Genomic DNA, 21,364 nt, shown 5'->3' with positions numbered 1-21,364 from the left:
CTAGGTCGCTGTACAAGCTACTTCCTCTCAGCTATGTGTTGTAAATTTTTATTGGTCAGCGATCACCCCCTGAGGAGGGGCCAGATCCAGTGCCAAGCCTTACGGTTTCTCTGACGCTAAGAATTTAGTTCCTGCACCTAAGCACTAACTCGAACCCAAATTGTAGAGGCCTTCACTGGAAAGGTTTGTTATTGATCTTTCGCCCCCCTTGCGAGCAGCCTTGAATAATCCGTTTCCCTCTCAGTTATTTTCTACAGTTTATCATGAGCGCTGAGGGGGAGAGAATGGAATCAAGGAAGGAAAACAAATCCATTGTCTTGTCAAAATTCTATTTAACTTCATTAGGCCTCATCCTAGGAGAAGTGGATAATGTCCTCTGTTGATAACATTGGCTGCTATTTAACAGTGCGGTCAATCATGATTGGACATGTTTCGACCCCAACAACTTCATCAATACACAAAAATTATGCATGGCTGCACTTTCATTTGCATACGGAAAAAATCATCTTACATTATCTATGATTTCAGCAGGACAACTTTTACTGCTTTTTGTTCACTGGATAAACAAACAGTTGACATATACTATTTTAAGTGATGAGTTCTTGCTCTGTCACCAAGTTTATGTGCTATTTGGTTAAAGATAGGCAGGGCAAACCAGAGTGAAGATGTACAACGCGCTAGGTCAGCTGCGGATCTATGGCATTACGGGATATATCTGATTTGTATTGATTTAGTGAGGACTTCAATCAGAATTTACTGATTGCTTCCCTGTACCCCTTTGGAGGAGGAAGGGACCACAAGGGATCTTGAGTATTACACGGATATGACTTTTAGCTCTATTAATCCAATTGTGTTCACCTATATATAAACCAGACACTAGCTGGAGTGCCTAGCTATTTTAGGAAAATAATTCTCACCTGTGAAACAAATAGAGGAAGGTGGAGACAAAAAGTGTGAACTAACAAACACTGAAGAAATCTGAGAGAACAAACATTTTTCAAATTAATTCTACATACACATTTTTATGCAGAAATTGAAAGTTTGTGTTCACATTATGGCTGTGCGATATGGACAAAAAAAACCTATCGCGATTTACTGCGAATAATGCGCTGTCACTTTAATTCAGCGCGTGCAGCACAGCAGAAATAAATGATCGCAGCATGACTGCTGCAGACGCACCGCTCCTGGAGCGCACTGCCCGACCGCAATCGCGTGTAGTGTGAACGCTCTGATCCGTTAACATGGGCGTGGAAAAAATATGCACCACAGACGGAGTGTGTGAACCTGGCATTACGTTTGTATGCCCGCCCGGTCTGTTCTGTTCTCGTGCTCCATTTAGGCACGCTGCATTCTGATTGGTTCGGATAGCATACTGCGGCAGGTCAGGGGCGCGGAAAATCGTGCTATAAAGCCATTTAGAAATCGCGCAAGCTCAAATCGCGATTTTATGATGATTTCGATTAATCGCACAGCCCTAGTTCACATAGAAAAATATCAAATCCATATCTATGGAAGAAATCCATTTCAAGCTGTCCCTTCTTCTGTGGAAGTGCTGTTATTACATTACATTAAGTACAAATGAATGGAACTGAGTTCGGAGCGAAACACAAAAAGAAGTGTGATTAGTAAACACAGGCATACAAACATTCAATAGATGATATCAGAGGATCCCGGTACTCTTACTTAAAACTCTTGCACAATATTGAAATCGTCCACAAATGGCGTGGACAAAAGCAGCCTCTGCTCTTTACTTTATTGTGCACTGAAGGTCAGAGTCCATTTTCTTTTTGCTCTGCTGACATTTGGCATTTGATTGGTTCAGCACAGTCTGTTGTTACCATAATTCACATAAAAAGCAGCAAAAATCATTATTTCCTTAGAATCCATTTATGTTCCTTGATTTCCTGCTGGAGTAACTTAGTCTTTGATGCTGTACAGTAGAAAATATTGACTTTTCTTAAATACAGACATGTTTTCTACGATACCATATATTTATAGGGTGATAAATGCATATCACTGTTTAGAAATAGATATTTTCTAATCTTACTGAATAAATCACTGAGAACCTGCATTCAGTGATAATGACATATTCTTTAAAGAGAGTTTACACTAAAATAACCATTAAAAACCTGTATATTCCAATCTGAAAAACACCTAAAAATAACATTTATTGTAATTCTTAAATTTAATAAAAATATGAAAAATCAGAACTAACAACTTTTATGAACAGCATAAACTCATTTCTGGTTTATTTATTATGAAAACATAAATGACCTTGCAAATGTTTTCTTTTTTAAACAGCACGTGAAACAATGCATTCACTACGACCGGCAAACTGGAGGAAATCAAACCTTCCTGCTTCTGACGATATGTGCTTGAGGAATAAAGTTTTTACATTTAAAAATGTAAAAATACCCCCGCCGCTCTGTTTCTTCACATTTCTTCACAAACCACATTTCAATGGCTGTGTTGCTTTTTATTTTAGAGTGGAAATATTTTAGGTTACGGCCTTCTTTAGCAACTGAACCAGACGGAAAAAACAAACCCTCAGAGCAAAACACAACACAAGCTTGTTTTCATTTAAAATATTTCATAGTTCCCTTCAGACCTGATAAATCATCTTTACAGCAGCAGGAAAGGAATCGGGTGCAGGGCAAAATCTGTAAAATAAACAATCCCTGGGATCCAGAGGCATCTGATGCTGTTTAAACTATTAATTGTTCGCTGTTTCTCCACCGCCGTGGCACCAGCAAGCAGAGGACTCTTTTACTGACCTGCAAAACTTTTAGCATGGAGGTGTGGAAGTCAGTTGGAAGTCAATGACATCCATGGCAATAGTACTGAAATTGCCCTTCTTAAATGAGTGAAATGATCAACGGCTTTAAAACAGAGCTGTCTTCTGCATTAAAGTGTCTGCTGTAATTGAGGTTTCTTTCATGAAGGTGGGGAATGTTGTGTCACATGCCTGTGGAATTCAGGCTCTAATTGACCCTTGAATTCATTGCTGGCCATTAAAAACAAAGCAGGCCTTCTATGCTGCATGTGGGTTGTGAACTATATAGGGCACTGGCTGATCAGTTGAGCAGCACTTATTCATGAATTCAGCACTGGATTAAATTGGGCCTTGATAGTATCAAACTTTGGAGTTAGGACAGACATTACTTTGTCTTAGAAGTGGATCGTTGATGCTTTAGCAGCTGAATTAATTCTTCACTCATAACAAATCAGGTTACGTTATGTGTTTTCACATGGTTTAAAGAAAAAGTTTGCGTTCATGCATGTGTTTAGCATCTACCTCTGAATCAAGCCAAGAACTAAACAATACAGAAGTGAATTTTGACAGTACTACACTAGTAAGCAGTTTAGATGACATTTAAAGGGGTAGTTCACCCAAATATGAACATTTTGTCATCATTTACTCACCATTGTGTTGTTCAAAACTTGTATGACTTCATTTTCATACAAGTTTTTATGACAAGTTTTTATGACTTTCATATCAAGAAGATATCTTAAATTAGTTTTTTTGTTCTCACAATGAAAGCCAAAATAGTTTAGAACCACACTGCACACCACTGACTTTCATTGTATGGAAAAAAACAAACAAACAAACAAACAAAAAAACACATTTTTATTTGGGTGATCTGCCCCATAGATTCCACACTATTGCTTCATCTGGCAGAAAAAAAGAATTGTATTTGTCTTTAACACTATCATCAAGACAGGCGTAAGTTCTCCAGACTGTCACTACTGTTTGGGTGGAGGGGTTGTTACAGGGAGGCCTGGGGCCAATAAAAGGGGGTGTGATTGCAATTTGAACAAAGCAGAAAGAGAGCAGAAATGAGGAATGGGTGGGTGGGAGTGATTACTGACCTCCTGAATCAGAGACGAAGAGCCACCGCCACCGAAAGCAGCACTCGAATCTTTCAGCTTCCTCCCTGGCCCGCTGCCTTGGCCTGACTGAACACATGTCAAGGGCACAACTGAAATCATGGGCTGAGATGTACAAAGAACTACATTTGACTCATGCTAATGAAGCTGGCAAAGAAAGACGGTATTTGTTTTAAACAAAGGTCACAACACAAATCATTCTGGTGTTAGTTGCTTTAGTAGCAGACGCTGTACTAACAGGCAAGTGAGTTGGATTATACATAAACATTTGATATTTGCATTCACAGACAACAGGCCTTTCCTTTTTCTTTCCACCCCCATTATGCTCTTACATTCTTCTCCATTTCTATTCATTTTATAAGTCCATTTTTTCAACCCAAAAAAACTGCCTTTTGGACTCCATTATCCAAAAATCTCCTGTGGGATTAAGCAACAAGCTCATTTATTAATGCTACATGTGATCTTTAGCCCCGTGTGTCTCTGAACCAGACTGAATGGGTCAGGCTGAGATTACCCTCCATCTTATAAATGATTCAACTGCTGAGGAAAAGGGTGTTACTACTAGCGTTACATTTTTACACAAAGAGACAAAACTATCTTGACAAAGATATGTCAAACAGACTTAGCTAAATAAATAGATTTGACTGAACATCGCTATTCAGTTTAGAGTGCACAGTAATCAATTATAACTACAGTTTTAATGACATTCCCAGCTAATCAGGTGTAAAGCAAAGTAACAATAAAAAAAAGTTCAGTAGAATAAAAGAAAACTTTTCCATGTAGATTTTGTCCTCACAAACCAGAACAAGCAATAGAACATGTATCTTTGTTATGTTATGCAAGGGCTGCACAGTTTGGGAATCTAATCTGAATATAATTGTGATTTTTCTGATAAAAAAAAAAAAAAGTGATTCTGATTGAAAATGCAGGTTGTCTGTGCTTGTTTGTATAGATGCACAATTTTGCCCCAAAAAATTAAGATTATACTCTATAATAATATGACAATAAAATAATAATAATAATAACAATAAGAAGAATATATTTCACTGTAAAACAATAAATACTACATACTAATATTTATGTAGTCTTAATTGTTACATTAATTAGTGTTAATTTGTTCAATATTTCTTCATTTTGAAATGATAGAACTATCAATCTTTTATTCTGACAGAAAAATGCCGGGAGCCCTTAAAGCTTTTCTTTTGTTGACAACAGATGGTTTATAACTGCGTCTCATTACAAGTATGGGAAGACAGCCAAATTATACAGCGTTCCCTTAAAAGAGATTAGTCAACTAGTCTTTCAGGCAAACCACCAACTAGTCAGTTTTGCACATCCCTAACATTAAAATGCATCTTCATAATGTGATTGTATTACATCACACAGCCATTTCATGCTTAGTGTGGTCAGACAAATTGCTTGTCACTAGAAACTTGTTGTATCACACCTAGTTAGAACATAGTGTAATACGATTGTGTGCTGTACTTGACCAAACCAATCAGGCAGTAATAAACCCATATAAACACAAAGAATCTGTGTGTTGAGTGGGAAATCATTAGGAAGGTTGGATGTGCAGAAGAAGTTAATCCTGTAAAGAGAGTATCTGATTCTGACCGTCAGCCTAAGACATTCAATGCTTGATTCCTCCCTATCTTTCATTACAACTCTTCACTTTAATGAACACTGACACGTGAGGCCATATGGGCCAAGACTGATAACATGAGAGCTCAGCTGCTGCCTGCTGCCATGCAACACACTGTGTCTTACTGATACCAACCGAAAGAGAAATGAATACACTTTAAGTAGCACCAAAAACCAAAATGCAAGGCCAGTGCAATATGATCTAAAAGTGAGCTTCAGCTTAGCCTAAACGTACCGCAAAAGATTAGACATTCCTTCACTGACCATTACTCTTGAACTGAAGGTAAAACAGCTCTGTATGTCCATTAATAGCTAATTTACTTCAAGTTCCTAGAGAAATGTATGATGAACCTTGCACAGAGTGCGCAGTAAATGAACTTAAAACAATATATCACATGCACCACTAGTGATCATAAATGACACTGCTGCACTCAATATGAGAAAAAATTACTGCACCATATTCAAGCATGTCAAAGGTTAGTCACTGTACAATCTGAGAATGTTTTTACTGGCTCAGGTACTGTATATAGACTATCTAGCTGAAGTGAACAGAACAATTTCTTTAGCCTATATCCTGGATATAATGTTTGCATAGACTATGCCTGGTAACCATGATCACAAAGTGTATTGTGAAATCAATTTACAATGACTCACTACTAATAAATGAGCACTGATATTCCCATGTTTCAGACAAGAGTGATTGAATGTTTCTCTTAATAAACCTAGGTGTGCTTATCAGTATGTTCCTGTTCTAGAACTGATAAAAAGTACACAAAAACACATTTTACATCTCAACTAGTTATTCCACTGCAAAATCCACTGTTCATATAGGCTGCTTTCTGATCACTTAACTCCAGCATACAGGAAATCACGCAGGGCACATACACTCTAAATGATGCCATGTGGTCTTGAACTGCTTGAAATCACACCTCATTCTTCAGATTAAGGGCAAAGTGTTGAAAAGCTATGGAGACCATTAACAGGATAATGGTATGTACTACAGTACCATGCAAAACATAGAGTATACTTTGATCCAAAAAGTTGTTACTTCTTATAAACGCACTGGAAATATGTTGGGGGGGGGGGGCGTCATATTAGTATTTGCTGAGTTTGTTCATTACCCTTTGACTTTTCCAAGCTATAACAGAAAGTCCAAGTTTCTTGCTCTTAAAATGTGACATCTATATTAAAGAGGCAAGCCAAACTAATCAATCCCCCTGCATGGTAAAAAAATTTTGTTAGGTAACTTAAAAATTGTGCTTCAGGTGTGACACTGGACCACAAAACTTAAAGGTCTTAAAGGGTTAGTTCACCCAAAATGAAAATTAGGCTGCATTTTACTCACCACCGAGGCATCCTAGGTGTATATGACTTTGTTTAAACCCACTGGAAATATGTTGGGGGGGGGGGTCGTCATATTAGTATTTGCTGAGTTTGTTCATTACCCTTTGACTTTTCCAAGCTATAACAGAAAGTCCAAGTTTCTTGCTCTTAAAATGTGACATCTATATTAAAGAGGCAAGCCAAACTAATCAATCCCCCTGCATGGTAAAAAAATTTTGTTAGGTAACTTAAAAATTGTGCTTCAGGTGTGACACTGGACCACAAAACTTAAAGGTCTTAAAGGGTTAGTTCACCCAAAATGAAAATTAGGCTGCATTTTACTCACCACCGAGGCATCCTAGGTGTATATGACTTTCTTCTTTCAGACGAATCCAGTCGGAGTTATATTAAAAATTGTCTTTGATCTTTCAAGCTCTATCATTGCAGTCAGCGGGTGTTGCATTGCTTCAGTCCAAAAGAACTTAAAAAAAATCGCCCATCCATAAAAAAAGGTGTCTCACACGGCTCTGGGGGGTGAACAAAGGCCTTCTGTAGCAAATCGGTGCGTTTTTGTAAGAAACATATCCATATTCAAAATGTAATAATCACTTTAATGTAGCTTGCGCCAACAATTGCACACGGAAGCAGTTCCGGGAGCATGACGTATGAGTTCAGCGTTGCGCATTGTGCATGTGAGTCTCGTGAAAACCAACGTTTGTTTACAGGATCAAAGGAAGCAAAGTTTCCTTACTTTGGCAAAGGAAAACCAGTCCCCTCTTGACTTATATCGAAATCCTCTAACATTCATCTTTACAAATCCTCATTTTGTACTTCTAATTAGTGACCGTTGTTTTGTTTTGATCTCTCCCCTGCGCTTCCGCATGCGTCACTTCTGAGCGGCGCATGCGCAAAGCCGACCTCATACGTCATCCGCCCGGAGCTGCTTCTGTTTACAACAGTGAGCGCAAGCTATATTAAAGTGATTATGACGTTTTTAATATGGGTATTTTTCTTACAAAAACGCATCGATTCGCTACAGAAGGCCGTTGTTCACCCCCTGGAGCTGCGTGAGACATTTTTTTTTATGGATGGGCGATTTTTTTAAAGTTCTTTTGGACTGATGCATGCAACACCCGCTGAGTGGCATTAAACAGCTTGAAAGATCAAAGACCATTTTTAATATAACTCCGACTGGATTCGTCTGAACGAAGAAAGTCATATACACCTAGGATGCCTCAGGGGTGAGTAAAACGCAGCCTAATTTTCATTTTTGGGTGAACTAACCCTTTAAGTCGCTGGGATATATTTATAGCAATAGCCAAAAATACATTGTATGGGTGAAAATTATCGGTTTTTCTTTTATGCCAAAAATCATTAGGATATTAAGTAAAGATCATGTTCCATGAAGATATTTTGTAAATGTCCTACCATAAATATATCAAAACTTAATTTTTGATTAGTAATATGCATTGCTAAGCACTTCATTTGGACAAATTTAAAGGCGATTTTCTCAGTATTTTTATTTTTTTGCACCCTCAGATTCCAGATTTTCTAATAGTTGTATCTCTGCCAAATATTGTCCTATCCTAACAAACCATACATCAATGGAAAGCTTATTTATTCAGCTTTCAGATGAAAATTGAGAGTTTATAAATCTCAATTTCAAAAATGTACCCTTATGACTGGTTTTGTGGTCCAGGGTCACATATAGTCTAAAAAAATAAACATACTATGAATAATTTTAATCATTTTAAATGCTACAAGTGAATTTAGGAATCACAATATTATAATGTACAGTATGAAAATTTTTTTCTTTTTGAGATCTGCTAAAGATTACATTTAATAGTGTTATTAAATTATTAGTGGTTTTAAACGTAAGTGAATTCTATATCATGGTAATGGTAATGTGCTATGTGGTCAACAACTGCCTGAGATATATACTGGTAAGATACTGATATATTGTGCATTCCTTGTGAATATATCATAGTTATACCAATACAAGTGTAACATATTACAGTAAAAATGCAAAAATTAAAAACGTTTTTAAATAAAAACATTTAAGCACATTTATCAGCCTCTTGCTCAAACTACAGTAAAAAAGTTGCATACATTCAGAGTTTGAGTGATGACCGAGGCAGCAACAAACAGGATTAAAATGGAACGCTCTCACTTGGACGTGTGACTGTTTTTGTTATTACAGTCAGCGAGTAAGATGTTGACATAGCTCTAGCTCTGGGTCTGTTACCAGTTCTGAATGTTCAGCATGGTTAATGTTCGGAGCAGGATTATCAGATCGCCTGCTGATGACATGTTCAACATGGATTTATAACAGGCCACCAATTGGACACAGCTAAAGCAGGCTCTTATTTATAAGATGATCTAAAACCGAGAAGACTGGAATTCTATTAAATATTTCCACTGACAGCACACGTCCAAAATGAACCTGCCACAGCTGTCAGAAGGCCTGGGTTAGCTCATACCACAGAAGGCTAACAACATTAATGCTAGGTAAAAATCACAACCTCTGTGCCATATGGAGAACTGGCTCCATGCATGTGTTTTAGCTTGAGACGACTGCATGCTGGGGAACTTTATGGCTCTCAGGACCCCAAAATATGTGAGCAAAGCAGTGTAATCAAACAGAAGGGGATACCGTAGGGGTGGAGCAGGCCTGTAAAGTCAAGGAATGTCTTGTGTTGACACTGGAGTTACTGTGTGTGTGTGTGTGTGTGTGTGGATTTCAAAGAAGGGGCCCCAAGCATTTTTATAAAGGTATAAATGGGCTTGAATTCAAGTGTGTTACTTGAGAAGACTTTAGGACAGCCCATTTAAATATATCAACAGACTATCCACAGTGGCTCATGGGTTAGGGCTGTGTTGGCTGCACATAGCCTCTGTCTCTCACTTCCACAAGTTTACATTTTTTTTCTTTTCACAAAAGTGTCCAGCGAAACAAAGAGGTGTGTATCTTTAAACCCCTGCCCAATGACAACGTTTGTTTAACCACAAAGACTATTTTGCCTTCCTGTCTGGGGGGCTTTGTCTTCCTTTCAGTGATTTCACAATTGCCTCATTTCCTATTTTCTCCAAGAGATGTTTTGCTTAATTGTGAGTGTTTTCGAGTGAATTAGGTCATCACTGGCTGCCTCGATACTCATTCATCTCTTTTCAACTGCATTTTAAACATTCAAAAAGATCACTCTGAATTTACACAGGTTTCTAACAATTATTTCTAAAAGATTAAACATCCAAACTGTCTCTTCTTAACTCAGAACAAACTAAACAAAATTTAGAGAGTGCTAATACCCTCTGAGTCAAAAGACAATACATTAGTAGACTAATTTTACTAAAGTGGACTGGAGTAGCAAAGACAACCCTCCCTTTCCACAAGCTTATGTAGTGAAACCTAACACCACTGCTGGGTTTCCTCCACACCGTTCAGCCCTGCCCAGCCCCCTCTATGGCCCTGTAAAAGCCTTGTTATGGGAAAAAGCCATTCTGTGAGTTTTTTTATGTTTGCAAAACATGACAGAGAGAGACAGAGGGGGGGATCAAACATATTCCCTGAAACCAAAGTGGAGGTCAGACTGAGCAATCAAAAGATGCTATTTGCTGAGGGGGAAAAAAAAGTACACTCTGTATTTTAGTGAACACATTTAATATGTGCTTCAAACAGGTTGAGATATAGAGCCTGCTGATCCAGCATATTAACTCTAAATTGGAATAAAAAAAAATTCAAAAGTTTGGTGTCAGTAATATTTTTTATTTAATGAATGCTTTTATTCAGCAAGGATGCATTAAATTGATCATATGAAAAGCAAAGACTTTTATAAAAGATTAGCTATTTTTTAAAGAAATACAATAAATCTTATCTTACAAAATGTTTCTTCGGCACCAAAACAGCATATAAGAATGATTTCTGAAGGATCATGTGACACTGAAGACTGGAGTAATGAAAATTCAGCTTTGTCTTCACAGGAATAAATGACATTTCAAAATATACTAAAATAGAACACTGTTATTTTAAATTGTAATAATATTTCACAATATTACTGTTTATATTTTATTTTAGAAATGGAACCTTGGTGAGCATGAGACTCAAAAATATTTTAAAATCTTACTAATCCCAAACCTCAATTATAAACTCAAATATTACTTACGTTTTTAAACATAACATTATTAGAAAAATACAGCTTTAATAAGTTTGCTATATAAAGTATATAAAAAACATAGTGCAATGTAATGCAAAAATAAAAAATCCCTCTGGTATTTCAATGCATACATCTAACAAACACTACATAAGCAAAAGTGAAAGTGCCAGTAAATATTTAAGTGTGCAACAATGCTGGTCCAAAATGTGATTCTCTTTGTGGACACACACACACACACACACACATACACGTAAACATGTTTGTCTGGCTAGATTGTAGTGAAGTATGCAGTTTGTTCCTATTTCGTAATGGCTTGGCTTTGAGCCTACCCATATGCAGCCTGAGAGGGATATCCCAGCATTATTGGGAGGGAGCCAGGTTGGAATGCCACCAGGTCTAGTTTCCTGCAAAAACTCTACGCAACTACTTGCCTTTTTTTCCTCTCCCCTCACTGTTTCTTTGACAATAAACAGCCATATGGCAACCGGTTTAACTTTGTCTCTTCCGATCCTTTGCTGTCTGGCTCTCTCTTCTATCTATTCTGTTTTCCTTTGATGAATGACTCATTTGTAATATCAGTGCAAATGAACACATCCAGCTTAGGCTTGACTAAAACAGAAATGAATTTATAATATTATAAGAACTTAAATTTGGTTTTCATAATTGAGAGTTATTTAGATTTTTGGGTTTAGTTTTAATTAAGCAATACTGTACAGAAACATAAATGAAAGATAATGAAAACACTTTTTGACTTATAAAATTATTTCCAAGCTAAGCAGTAGTCTGTATTTAGTGTTTTAATTACTTTTGCAAATACAGATACAAGGAATTTGGTGCCAAGTAATGGTAATGCCAGTCTATTTTTACATTCCCCTAAAAAGCCTTTCTTATTTTAAGAAGCTATTTATAGCATTTAGACAGTTTTTTTTTTTAAATGTTGAAAACAGGCAGTACAGTGGCTCCAGTCAGTCTGCCAAATGCTATCGACATCCTTACATTGTTTCTGCATTTCACTTGATTTGTCCAAATAGCTCAAAAGCGATTACAAAATGCATGTTCTCGACTTCTGCAAAACCAAATTAATCGTGTTGTGTAACACTGTCCTCAGTTTTTTTAAGCAAATGTTGTGGTTGGTATTATTCTTATATGATCAAAAAAAGTACATACTGATTTGTATTTCTTGTTAAAAGTCCTTTATAAATCTAAGAGTAACACACAACTTCTGGAAATGAAAACCAAACATATAACATCACATTATTAAAATAATGTTGAATTTATTTGAGATTGTTTTTCTCCATTTCATAACGTTAAGTCAAAACAGCTGTCCTTATTCAAACTGCATTGCACCCCTTACGTTAAGCCAGTGCTTACACTAATGCAGCCGCTAATGTGCATCCCTCATTTGGACAAGCCTCTGAATGATCTATCATAAATAAGGAATGACAAGTCCATCCAGGCTCATTCTGTATAGATCCGTGTTTGCTTAAGAGCCTCACTCTCAGTGTATCACTCTAAATTATCCTTTGAGAATATAGTGGAGCAAAACTGCTGCAGCATAACTATGAAACATTCTTGTGCATAACCCTGAATTTCCAGTGTACAGGTGTACTGTACAAGCAACCTTGAATAACTAAAATGTACCCATACCGAAATGGTTTTAAATAAAACAATCAAAACCAACTAACCAGACTAATATTTTGCACTTGTGCACATTATCAGCAAAGACTTTAATAAAAACATATTTGCTCTTTAGACCTAAATTATGAAATGGTGACTATTTAAATATTTTAAGCAATTATTTAAGCAATGAATCATTTTTTTGCATCATAATTAAATTCAAAGTAGTTCAAAAAGTGCAATTACTACAGGTTGCAATTTTGATTTTACATAAAAATGTAATGCAGCAAACTTTTCGAAATTTTTAGTGCAGAGTCTGCAGTCTGTATGTCTATGTGCTAATGAAGAAACTAGACACTGAAGCAGGGATTAAACCTGATATAGTCTAACTTAATATATAATGTCAATGCATGATGCAAGTGTCTGGACAGTATAGTTTTCATAAAGATTAAGCATTAAAGTTTTAGCACTGCCTAAAAGCCTGTTGTTTCCATTTAATAATTCAGTTTTTTTTTTTATGATGGCAACTAGCAACTAGCTGTTTCGTTCTGAATGATACTGGGGCTTATGCAAGTAGTTTCACAAAGGATTGAACACAATCTCACTTCATGCTTTCAAACTTTACACATTAGTAATCACCAAAGAGTTCACCAGAGTGCACATTCAAGGGTTATGGGAGAGCATTACATGAACATACCTGTTTGAACTGCTCCTCATAAGTCCATTCGTGGTGCTGCGATTGGGCTTGCGGTGCCAAACCACTCGGTGATTCAGCCTGTCTAGGAGCTGGATAGGTTGGCTGGACTCTGGACAGATGTATCGGGGTACTTTTTGGAGACTGCCCGGCACCGGGATAAACAGCATGGCGCGGTGGGTAATGAGCTAGGGGTCCTTCCAAATCTTCATCCCCTCCAGCCTCATTCATACTGTCATCTTCCTCCAAGTCGCGGTCTTCATCATCCATGCCGCGGTCCAGGTCTGGGTCGACATCATCATCATCGATGTCGGAGTCGGCTGTGCGCTCGTGTGGCTGGCCGGAGCTCGAGTTCGGGGCTCCCGCAGCGAACGCTCCCCTCACCGCTGCTTGATAGTGGTGGAAAGCGATAGCTTGCTGGTGAATCTGCGACTCCACCATAGATCTGATTTCTTTCTCCTTTTCGGCTTGGTGGAGTTTCTCCTCCAGGGCGAGTCGAGCCGCCTGCTGTCGCTGCAAGTTCTCCATGACTGCCTCCAGCTTCATCCCGCCGCCGCCGCTCGAGTGACTGTGAGCGCCGGAGGAGCTGACCAGCAGAGGAAGAGTGTTCGCCGACGAGAAAGCGGCTTGCTGGGGGCAACAGAATGCAAATGTCACTACAAATTTTATCTGGAAGCATAATTACGGGTAACTTCGAAGAGTCAGGCCCACTTATTTAAGACTTAAACCTCCTCTCCTTAAAAAAACAAAATAGTTTGGGAGGGGGAAGTGGGGGGTGTAAAGTGAATATTATTTTTCATACAAACAGTTGGCTTTTTTAGTAAGTATAAAAGTTACATTTACAGTTAGTCAGAGCACGTATTTTCAGCTATCATCAAAAAGGCGGTAACGAACAGAAAAGTTCGTCAGAGGAGGTAACCAACAACTAGGCCTACGCTGTTCATGCGCTACCCATTACGATTCAGGCGGTAGCCTACAATAAAGCATATAAATATTATGTATGACATTATTGTACTTTCACATATCAGAACTATAATAACAAAATCTGTAGCTTTTAAAAGTTTTTTTTTTAATTGATGTTTAGCTAATGGTAAAATAGTGGCGCCAAATAACAATTCGCGGTGCGCAAGAAGTGCCCCGCCAGATTGTTCACGAAAATTACATTGACATTTTCTAGATTAGCAGAATAGATACGCCAAAAGTAGGCTATATGTCAAAAATCCTTAAAAAGTAGCCCTATATGTCGAACCTTAAAGTGTATAATTCGCATAGTGGTTGTGAATTAGCCTAAAAAAAAAGAAAAAAACAAAAACAATTTATACCTTGAAAAAGACAAAACGTATAACTGATGCACAGTGCCAAAATCCTCTCATCATTGCCATAACAACTTTGTTTCCATCCATTTAACTGGTTAGGCTACAGCTAATTTGTTATTTTTACTCGATTTTACTCTTTAGTGAGCTAATTAAAGTAGTCGGAAAAAGTGAACTCATCACCAAAGGGAACTTCGGCACAACTTTTTTTTTTTTGCGTTAATTTTTCTTATAATAAAATGTTCAGATAGCCTAGTATTACCGAGTTCATAAGATAAAATTACTTATGGAAATTACCTATGGAAATGATTCCACTAACAGGATCGACTACCAGACGGTCAGCATTGTAATTGCACGCAATGTCACATTCTCATCACCAAAGGGAACTTCGGCACAACTTTTTTTTTTTTGCGTTAATTTTTCTTATAATAAAATGTTCAGATAGCCTAGTATTACCGAGTTCATAAGATAAAATTACTTATGGAAATTACCTATGGAAATGATTCCACTAACAGGATCGACTACCAGACGGTCAGCATTGTAATTGCACGCAATGTCACATTTCTGATGTGAGCTTAAAAAAAAAAAAAAAAACGACCTCGAATTTTTTCAGTGACAGAAACATGACAATAAGCTATATTGTATACGCTGTGTTGCTAGCTATAAATCGAAGGGCAGCGTAACACAACGTGCGCTAGTGTATAAACATCCAAGTGCACTAAATATTGAATTCAATGATCTAAAATGAAGTGACAAGCTAAGCATAACGATATCTATAGTCTACCTGAGGAGCAAAAGCGCGTGCTTACCAGTGCAGATTTAGTTGCTATGCTTGTGTTGTCAACCATGCTTCTCCCGTCAAATGCGACGAATTTGCTCAACAGTGACCTTTTTCCCCAAACAAACTCAGAAGTGCTTGTATTCCCGTCCCAGCATCTAGATGTGTGTCGTGAAAGCAAAGAAATAGCTCTTTATGGAAACGGTTTCGCGACGCGCTCGCGGTCTCTGAGCGATTTGGCAACAAGTGGCTGTAACTGTAGCGAGAATGACCTCTGAGGACTAAAGATCAGATCAGTCCCTCTGCCTCCATCTGCTCTCTACACGTCAATAGACATGGATATAAGGCAATCAGGGCAGGGTCTGCACTAAGCCAACAGAAATACAGCTGAGCAGCGAATACGACCAGCTTCCTGCGCGCGCTTCTCTTCAAATACACCACTTTAAACTTTATTTGAAACTCATCGAACGCTTAACAATCTACACATTTTAACTTAAAACGAATGCTCCGCCTTTAAGAGTCCAAGGTGTAGAAAAGGTGGAAAGATCTATCCAGCAGTTTAAGAGGGCTTTGCGTGCGTGAAACGCAAATGATAAAGCAAGCTAGTAATTATAGCCTAATCTTACTCGCGTGTTGTTCCTCAAAACAAATGTCCGCATACATTTACAGTTGGTTTTAAGGTTTTACGTATGTTGAAAGCATATTTATATGATATATACACTAAAATATATTTGACATATATTACAGCATTTTCAGTTTGATTTAGCTTACTGGTTAAAACATTCATGTGCATGCTGTTTATGGCCAATTTTTTATTTTTTGCATCTGAAGAATTCTCTGAAACAGAATCCTCACTCTCTCTATTAACAATGCATTAAACATGAGGTCACTGAAAATACAAAAACTCCAGATTTGATTTTAAGATGTGCAATTTAGGCACTGATTTTCTTAAATTATCATTTTTTTATGTATAATATGCAGCTAATGTTCACTCATGCAGAATAAAAGTCCATCCACTGCATTACACCAGCATGTAGACGGACTTAAATAGTACAGATAAATATCACTGAGTGTTGGTCTTCTGTAAATACACCCTTCTGACTGCAGAACATATAATTGCCATTCACCATTCCATTATCCAAGATTTGTAATTATATGAACCGATAAACAAACTTATGATTGAATTCCATTTAATTTCAGAAAAGTATATTAGTCATTACCACAGTTCTTAGGGTTTTAGACAATTTTGCAGTAATGAAGCCAAAGGTGCCTTTGCAGCATCCTCAGAATCAAGGCTGACAGACAGACAGACAGACAGATAGACAGATAGACAGATAGACAGAGAGATAGATAGATAGATAGTTTAACTGTCATATATTTGATGTCTGAATTAGTCCATATAGCACTGAACAGCAGGCAATTTCTCCCATGACCCCCTGCTCTCTAATTATGATGAAATAACCTATTATCTTTTGACCCCAATAACTCCTTAAAATAATTCTGTGTTGCTTTATGCCCTCAAACCATTGAGCAAAATTGATAATCATTTCACAGTTACAATCCATTCAAGTTAAAGCAAGGCTAAGGTCTTGCACTGACACTGATAAGGTTAGAATGATGGTTAATAATATTTGACACAGTGAACTGTGCTCAGAGGAATTTCTTAATGACAGGTTTGAATTCATACACTTTACACAATACTTCGATTATAATATTTGCATATCTTAGAACAACAGTGAGACTTTTTAGTTACAGCTAAGATATGTTGGGACACATGCCAGAGATCTAATGTAATGATTAAAAGAAAAATAATTTGTCAGATTGAGGTAACTGTTGCCAAGGTTATGTAAACAAAACCTCCCTTCCAACAATGTGAGGTAACAAACATCTCAGTGGATTAAAATTCATAAAATGAACGTAAATGGTGTAAGTAATGTGTTGTTTAACATCGCCACCTGCTGTTCATAATCGGTAAATACATGTAAAGTATACATACATTTAAAGCCTTTAGTGAGAGCTCCATGTGTTTCTTATATTTTAGTAAGAAATTAATGCCAGAAATTTTAAAAGAGGATATATATAGTGTTCCACATTATTAATCCTAATACATATTCTTTATCACAACATGGCTAATGATCCAGTTTCAGCTATAAAATTACTCTATAAAATAAAAATGACTCAGCATATAACTTACTGAAAATCTGTCATTGTTTTTCATATAGCACTCACATTTTTAGAAACACTTAGCTAATGAAAACATAAAAGCATCTGGGATTGGCATCAGCTCTAAGGTGACAGCTAAGTAGATTCAATAACACTAATACAATTGGGTTAATAAAGCACAATGGTGTGATTGAGAGAAAAATAGCATCGCCACAATACAAAATGACATCAGTGTAGCCGACTCACTTATATTACATTAATCATGACAACATCATGTCTATATTCAAAATCTAAGTCATGAATATGCCATGGGCACAACAAATCAGTAATAATTTTCGGGTCAAATTTGGTCAAAAACTGTAATGCAAGTTCAGAAATTTGTTCAAAAGAGGTGAATGCTGGTAGGTCACATTTTTATCTAAAAACAAATTCTACTCTACCTGTCCTTGGTTTGGCTTTATTAATAATCCAATTTGTTAAAATCAAGTTTAATGTTAAGTGCATTTCAAGAGAATTTCTTTTTTTTTTTCTTCTTTAAAAAAAAAAAAGAATAATAATAAAATTAGTGCAAAGAACCAAAGAAAATTAGAACAAGAATAGAAACCTTCCATGCATTGGAAGAAGCGGGAGAGGTCATGAGTAGAGGGCAGGGGGAAATAAGCATTTATGAAGCTGCCTAGCATCCTAATAAGAATGAGGAAGGGATTTGATGGGTTAGGTTGGTTCTAACGGGAAATAAGCAGCAGTGAGGTTACAGACAGTATTGAGGGACATAGACGTACAAACATACAGCGAGCTCTATCACAGACATCTATTTCAGGTGTTTGAACTTCAGGTTTTTCTCAGCAGTAAATGTTTAGGTTTTCAAACTCAAACTTTTAAGAATTTTGCAAAGTCTCTACAGATGTTTCAACTTATATGAAAACCAATTTTTGCACTTGGAAAAACCTGCCAAGTATATTGAAAATAAATCTGGGTGCTACACTACCAAACATATCTCATGTTAATATTATGTACTGAATGCAATCCACATCATAGCTTATTTAAAGTATTTTGGTTTGTTGCTGCATCACCTGTGGCCCGAGACACTGGGATAGGCTGCATTCCCTTTGAGCAGGTGAGCTCTGAGCTTTCTCGTCTAACTAGGCAATTGCAGCAGGCACATGATTAAGGTTATGAGATTTATTCTTTAAAGGTTACTGGGCAATGAACCACAGTAGTGTTATAGCATTAATGATCAATTACAAACACATGCATGCATGCATAAAAGACTGAAGACCTTTAGATTCTGGTGAACAAAGTAAGTGAATTCCAATAGATTTACAGGAATATAAATAATGTTGATATTATTGTTAATGATATGTTATTGTTATAGATATGTTAGATATTGTTATAGACAGATATTATTGTTATAGATAACATACAATAGTGCCTGTCTGAGCATACTTTTAGCAACCCAATGGAGCCGATCCAAAAACAGAATATTTGTATTAATTAAACCACTATACAAAGAAAGGACAGTTCCTGAAATATCACGGTTGCTAAATCTACCCCATTTTGGTTTAGAGACTAAAATTATATACAGCAATAGCTGTATAATGATATACAGCTCCTCTTTGTGAATTTCTGAGAAAATAATTTTTACAGATCACCAGAATACAAGTGATTGACATAAATAGGAGAGGAAGTACGTATGTTGACCAAGACCTGCATATTTAAGTTAACAGTTGAAAATGGAACAGCAGGTAATTAAATCAATACTGATCAGGGTTATTGATCACTGAAAACTTAGGTCAGTGTATAAGAATGATTGTGGATCTTAGTTTTTCCAATGCGTTCCCATTATTCTTGCATGCAAAGCAAGTACAAAAATCCATCTTTTTAATTCAGACTACATAACTGATGAACACATTAACTCATTCTTTTGTTTATGTTGTAAGTTTTTGAAATGTTGTTCAAATCAGTTTCAGCTGATGTGGTCCTCTATAATGCTACGTGAAATAACCTGTTCCACAATAACACAAGTCAAGTCATCTTTATTTATATAGCGCTTTATACATTACAGATTGTGTCAAAGCAGCTTTACAGTGTTAAACAGGAAAATAGTTTGTCAATAATGCAAGAAGACAATAATCATATGTATCTATCATACACAACTATCATATGTATCTACTTTAATGCACTGCTGTGTGTGTGTGTGTGTGTGTGCGTGTGTGTAAGGGTAGGTCTACAAATGTCTGGAACACACTCGTAATAATTAGACAGTATTGATGTCATTGTGTTGAAAAGTCTGTGGGTTAAAAGGAAGGCTAGCTACTGTAATTACATCTCTTGCTCTCTATCTGAGTGCATTTTGGCTAATTATTCTCCCCCTCGTGACCACTGTAGCATCTAAAAACCATTCTCTAGGTATTTATCAGCGTTAACACTGGGAGGTGATGCTTTCAGAGAAAAGCATTATTGCACTGGCTGGGAAATACAACCAAAGCTATATTAAAATAAGTATAATGTTAAAAATTAAACTTGTTCTAAGGGTGCATGTGTGTAAAGGTTTACCTGTGTCCTTTGTGTAAGCCAAATGAGTTTATTCTGTTCAGTACCTATGTGCATATTGCAAAAATTGAAAGTTCAGCCTGAGATTGAAAGAATTAGTATAAGTGAAGAAGAATTTCCAAGACTAATTCAGTCTGATGATTAATCTCTGTCTGGAAAGTGCCTTGGTCACCAAGGCCTAAAGGTGCAGTAAGTAATTACATTGCTCTGATCAATCATTTTATACTGTGTGACTTATACTGAGAAGTCAATCATGATAAAATAAATTCCATAAGGAAAAGTTTCCATTAACAGGGGAAGTACAGGAGGCTAATGTGAGACTGACCATCTGAGCTCAACATATTAACAGTCAGGTTAACACACAAAAATCAAATAAGTTCAAATGTGTGCGTGGGCCGTAAAGACAATTACATTTCAGTAACATGTATTGATTCTGCTCTGCTTGACACTATCAAACAAGGTCACTGAATAACTGAACTGAACTGATCTGAAAACTGCTACTATATTATCTTCTATTGAGCGTCTTTTTAGCTCAAATGGAAGTCTTAATTCTAATTAAAATTAATGATTAATTAATCCCTTTTGTTGACACTTGCATAGGTTTTTATTTTTATTTTTGTCCCCGTTTACTACAGTAAAACTGCTTTGAAGCAATCTGTGATGTATTGCTGTTTTCTTAGATGCCTTTGAGTGAAACAGCCAGTAGGTGTCTCCAAAAACACAACTGTAGTTCAGCAACAAGTCAGCAGGTACCTGACGGTTATAATATAAACTGCTGCTTAAGAAGTGATTAGAAAGGCATGCAAAGTTCCTTACACACAGACTTACATGTACAAATTTCTGCCTTGTTACTGTATTACAATGAAATAAAATTAGTTTATAATAATCACTAGCTAAAACAAGATCACTTTTAAGCCTGAACACTTCTGGACAGATCCAATATTCCAGTCTCCTCCATAGTTCTCAATGTGGTTATGGATTAGTGGTTATGACTGTTTTCTTCTGGGTTTTTTTTCTCTCCCTTTGATCGTGGCATAATATACTTTCTGAGTGTTTGTGCTGGCAAATTTCCACAGATGGCGAGAGTACAAATGAGTGATGATTATATTGAATTAATTTAATAACAGGTTAAAGGGGTCATATGATGTTACTAAAAAGAACGTTATTTTGTGTATTTGGTGTAATGAAATGTGTTTATGTGGTTTAACGTAAAAAAAAAAAACATTATTTTCCACATACTGTA

General features: G+C 36.7%; 1 protein-coding gene across 1 annotated transcript; it reads right to left on the bottom strand.

Annotated features, from left to right (window-relative positions):
• Nucleotides 1-2,653: 2,653 nt before the first annotated feature.
• LOC107661274 (AT-rich interactive domain-containing protein 3A-like) lies at nucleotides 2,654-15,866 on the bottom strand. Its single transcript, XM_016450774.1, has 4 exons — nucleotides 15,437-15,866; nucleotides 13,318-13,944; nucleotides 3,871-3,957; nucleotides 2,654-2,782 (listed from the first exon to the last, which is right to left on the bottom strand). Exons 1-4 carry the CDS (start codon nucleotides 15,473-15,475, stop codon nucleotides 2,714-2,716), a joined length of 822 nt encoding a protein of 273 aa, XP_016306260.1. The 5' UTR covers nucleotides 15,476-15,866; the 3' UTR covers nucleotides 2,654-2,713.
• Between the last annotated feature and the right edge of the window lie 5,498 nt (nucleotides 15,867-21,364).

This window comes from Sinocyclocheilus anshuiensis, unplaced genomic scaffold (assembly GCF_001515605.1).
Source record: "Sinocyclocheilus anshuiensis isolate Anshui unplaced genomic scaffold, SAMN03320099.WGS_v1.1 scaffold1365, whole genome shotgun sequence".
Taxonomy (NCBI): domain Eukaryota; kingdom Metazoa; phylum Chordata; class Actinopteri; order Cypriniformes; family Cyprinidae; genus Sinocyclocheilus; species Sinocyclocheilus anshuiensis.
The sequence above is the reverse complement of the archived record's forward strand: the minus strand, read 5'-3'. Positions and strand labels throughout refer to the sequence as shown.

What these genes read in the sequence shown, in the direction of transcription:
- LOC107661274 (XM_016450774.1), bottom strand. Translation starts at nt 15,475, where the DNA reads ATGGTTGACAACACAAGCATAGCAACTAAATCTGCACTG. An exon ending in TAGCAACTAAATCTGCACTG is followed by an intron (nt 13,945 to 15,436) that starts GTAAGCACGCGC and finishes TGTTGCCCCCAG; the next exon opens with CAAGCCGCTTTCTCGTCGGC. An exon ending in ATGAGGAGCAGTTCAAACAG is followed by an intron (nt 3,958 to 13,317) that starts GTATGTTCATGT and finishes ACATGTGTTCAG; the next exon opens with TCAGGCCAAGGCAGCGGGCC.